This window comes from Antrostomus carolinensis, unplaced genomic scaffold (genome assembly GCF_000700745.2).
Source record: "Antrostomus carolinensis isolate BGI_N321 unplaced genomic scaffold, ASM70074v2 scaffold8955, whole genome shotgun sequence".
Lineage (NCBI taxonomy): Eukaryota > Metazoa > Chordata > Aves > Caprimulgiformes > Caprimulgidae > Antrostomus > Antrostomus carolinensis.
In genome coordinates this window covers 1-3,404 of record NW_010314195.1, presented here as the reverse complement: position 1 = coordinate 3,404, position 3,404 = coordinate 1, and the positions used below count along the sequence as shown (strand labels likewise).

Sequence of the window (3,404 nt, the reverse complement as noted above, 5' to 3'; positions counted from 1 at the left end):
GGGTCTCACCAGAGTGGAGTAGAGGGGGAGAGAAGAGGCTTGTCATCCTCAGGGGCTGGGGCATGGGAAACCTTGACAGGGGCATGGGAGGGGCAGTATCCATGACCCCTTTTTCCTTTCAACTTTTCCTTTCCCTTTCAACTCCCGGCAGCCCTCAGGTCCTGGTGAGAGGTGGGGCATGGGACTCTTGGGGAGGCAGGCTCCCCTCCCCTCATGTCTCTTGGTGCTGTGGGGACACCCCTGGCCACCTGGTCACCTGTGGTCAGCACTGTCCCCTCCTTGCTCATAGGAATTCTCAGCTTTGGGTGCAGTGTTGTGTGGTGCTCCTCCTCCTCCTCCTGGCTGCAGCAGTGGGGGCCTTTGAGCACCAGGGCGATACTGATCCCGCTGGAGAGCTGGATGGTGGCCATGAACCAGGAGGGACGGCAGGGCCCCTTGCCAGCCCCCTGGAAGCTGTACGGAGAGATCTCACAGTTCACCTCCTCCCCATCACAGTCAGCGTGCAGCAGGGAGTCTGCGTGTGGGATGGACACTGACTGGGCTGTGGGGATAGAGGAAAAGGTTTATCCATTAGTATCCAAAAGGGAAAAGAAAGTGCAAGATGTAACATTATTTTGGAGAAGCATCATGTGCTTCAGGGGTCAGACAGAGCCCAGAAATGCCAGTCTAGCCTTAATAGATGCAAAGACTATGAGAGGCTTGTCATGCCCGTCTTACATCCCTCAGCCTGTTGGCTGTATTTTACCTGGCAAGACTGCACAGAGTTCCCTGTGGGCAAAGGGAGCCGTTAGGAAAGGAGAATAAACAGAACAGATTCTCTTTAGCTGGGTATGTGCTCTGTGTGTGTAAGCCCAGTGCACACCCACTGAGCTGGGTGTGTGAAATGCCCAGTAAAGACTTGTGATGTTTCTTCAGTTTAGGCCTGAATCCAGAAAGAAAGGGGACACTGAAGCAGCCCAGGTAAGGGAAGAAAGGGTGGCAAGAAGGCAGGAGTGGCTGGTCTGGACATACTGGTTGCACACTGTTTCCGTGCCTTCAATCACAGCATGGGCTTGAGTGTAGGTGTAAGCTTCCTAGTGACCTACACGCTTTCCATGGGCATCACTGGAGACTAACTCTGTGTCTGCAATGCCTGACTGTAGCCTGGCTGTAGTGTGCTCGAACTCACCCACGCCCAGTCCATTCACTCCACTTAAAAGAGAGCTTGGACCTATGCTAATGGATCCTGCTGGACCTTCATCTCTCTCTCTGAAAATGTCTTAGAGCCATGAATAACCATGTACTGAAGCAAATGCTTGCAGATAAGCACTGTAGGCAGTGAATAGAAGCATAGAATTGTTTTAGTTGGAAAAGATCTTTAAGATCATCGAGTCCAATCATTAACTCAACACTGCCAAAGCCACCACTAAACCATGTCCCTAAGCACCTCATCTACATGTTTTTTTAACATCTCCAGGGATGGTGACTCCACCACTTCCCTGGGCAGCCTGTTCCAATGCTTAACAACCCTTTTGGTGAATAAATTTTTCCTCATATTCAACCTAAACCTCCCCTGGCACAACTGGAGGTCATTTCTTCTTGTCCTGTCACTTGTTAACTGGGAGAAGAGACCAAGAACCACCTCATTACACCCTCCCTTCAGGTAGTTGTAGAGAGCGATAAGGTCTCCCTCAGCCTCAAGAGGCTTTGTGAACAAGACCACAGCAAAGTACAGTCTCAGACCTTTGCTTGACTGTGTTTCCAAACTTATGTGCAAAGCAAGGGGAACAGAGGCTGGACTGCGGGTTGGTATCCGTGCATGAAGTCAGGAGAGCCAAGTTGGACACAGCTGGCCTTCCGAGCAGGACAGCTCTGCTTCATGCCCACTTACCATGATGCTTCCTGCTAGCAAAACACACCTGCATGCCTAAAGATGTGAATGTTCTTTTCGGGTGCAATAATACTGTATAGTGGAATAATTCCCGAGTCCTGTATTTGACAAAGTATTTCCCAAGAAACAGGCCATCTAGGACAGCCCCAGTAGGACAGAGGTGCCTCAACAAGGTTTACTGACATAGAATCATGGAATGGTCTGGGTTGGAAGGGACCTTAAAGCTCATCTAGTTCCAACCCCCCTGCCATCAGCAGGGACACCTTCCACTAGACCAGGTTGCTCAACGCCTCATCCAACCTGGCCTTCAACACTTCCAGGGAGGGGGCAGCCACAGCTTCTCTGGCCAACCTGGGCCAGAGTCTGACTACCCTCACAGGAAACGATTTCTTCCTCATGTGTCATCTAAATTTACCCTCTTCCAGTTTAAAGCCATTACCCCTTGTTCTGTCACTCCCTGCCCTTGTCAAAAGTCCCTCCTCAGCCTTCCTGTAGGCCCCTTCAGGTACTGGAAGGCCGCTAGAAGGTCCCCCTGGAGCCTTCTCTTCTCCAGGCTGAACAGCCCCAACTCTCTCAGCCTGTCCTCATAGGAGAGGTGCTCCAGCCCTTGGATCATCCTCGTGGCCTCCTCTGCACTGGCTCCAGTAGGTCCATGTCCTTCTTAAGTTGAGGGCCCCAGAACTGGACACAATGCTCCAGGTGGGTTCTCACAAGAGCAGATTAGAAGGGGAGAATCCTGTCTCTCAACCTGCTTGCCACACTTCTCTGGATGCAGCCCAGGATGTTCCTCTCAAAGTCCCAATTGCTGAATTCAGGAAATCATGTGTGAAAGCTTAGTTGGTCATTCACAAACTGTCTAAACCCTGTTAAAGAAAAACTCTGTAGAAGCCTGGTGCACATAAGTGGCCAAAACCCTGGTGGCAGCTCCTCCACCCCAGCTCTCCCACTCACCTGAGACTTCAAAGACAACAGGAGAAGAGGAGTCAGGATTTTCCTGTGACACTTTGTAGTCAGTTACATCATCCAAGTTCCCATCATCTCTGACGCTGACACCCCTCAGCACGAGGGTAGCAGGATGCTCGGAGCTTGAGCCACCAAAGACATGCAACAAACTTCCTCCATCTTCTCCCAGGTAGGAGCAGCCCAGGGTGATGTCCACCTTGCGAAATGGAGGTGCTGACCCTTTAGGGAGAGAAAAGAAGCAGTTGAATGCATGAACCCTCCTGCATTGAAACAACAGAGAAAAGTGTGTGAGTTTCTCCAGGGTGGTGAGGAGGGAGAAGTAACCGGGAGGCTGGGGGCTGGCTGCCACTGTGGGTTTGTTCTCCGAGCCCTGCTGGCATTGGAGCCCTGCAGCCCCGCACCACCCTCTGCTGCAGCAGGACTGGGCTTTGGAAAGACCCTAGTTTTCACTGGGAGACCCCCAGTGGGGTGGGGTGGGGAGGTGAGCGTAGGAGGAGCCCCGGCCCCCGGCCCGCTGCTCACCCGCTGCCAGGGCCAGCAGGGTCCCGCAAAGCCCCACGATCCCGCACAG

At 52.5% G+C, this 3,404-nt stretch overlaps 1 protein-coding gene across 1 annotated transcript; it reads right to left on the bottom strand.

Moving 5' to 3' along the window:
- Window positions 1–256: 256 nt before the first annotated feature.
- Window positions 257–3,052, bottom strand: LOC104524624 (tapasin-related protein-like; the record flags this gene model as incomplete). Its single annotated transcript, XM_010167558.1, has 2 exons — window positions 257–541; window positions 2,822–3,052. Coding segments are annotated over 2 exons (516 nt in total), but the record flags the coding sequence as incomplete, so codon positions are not given.
- Window positions 3,053–3,404: the final 352 nt, after the last annotated feature.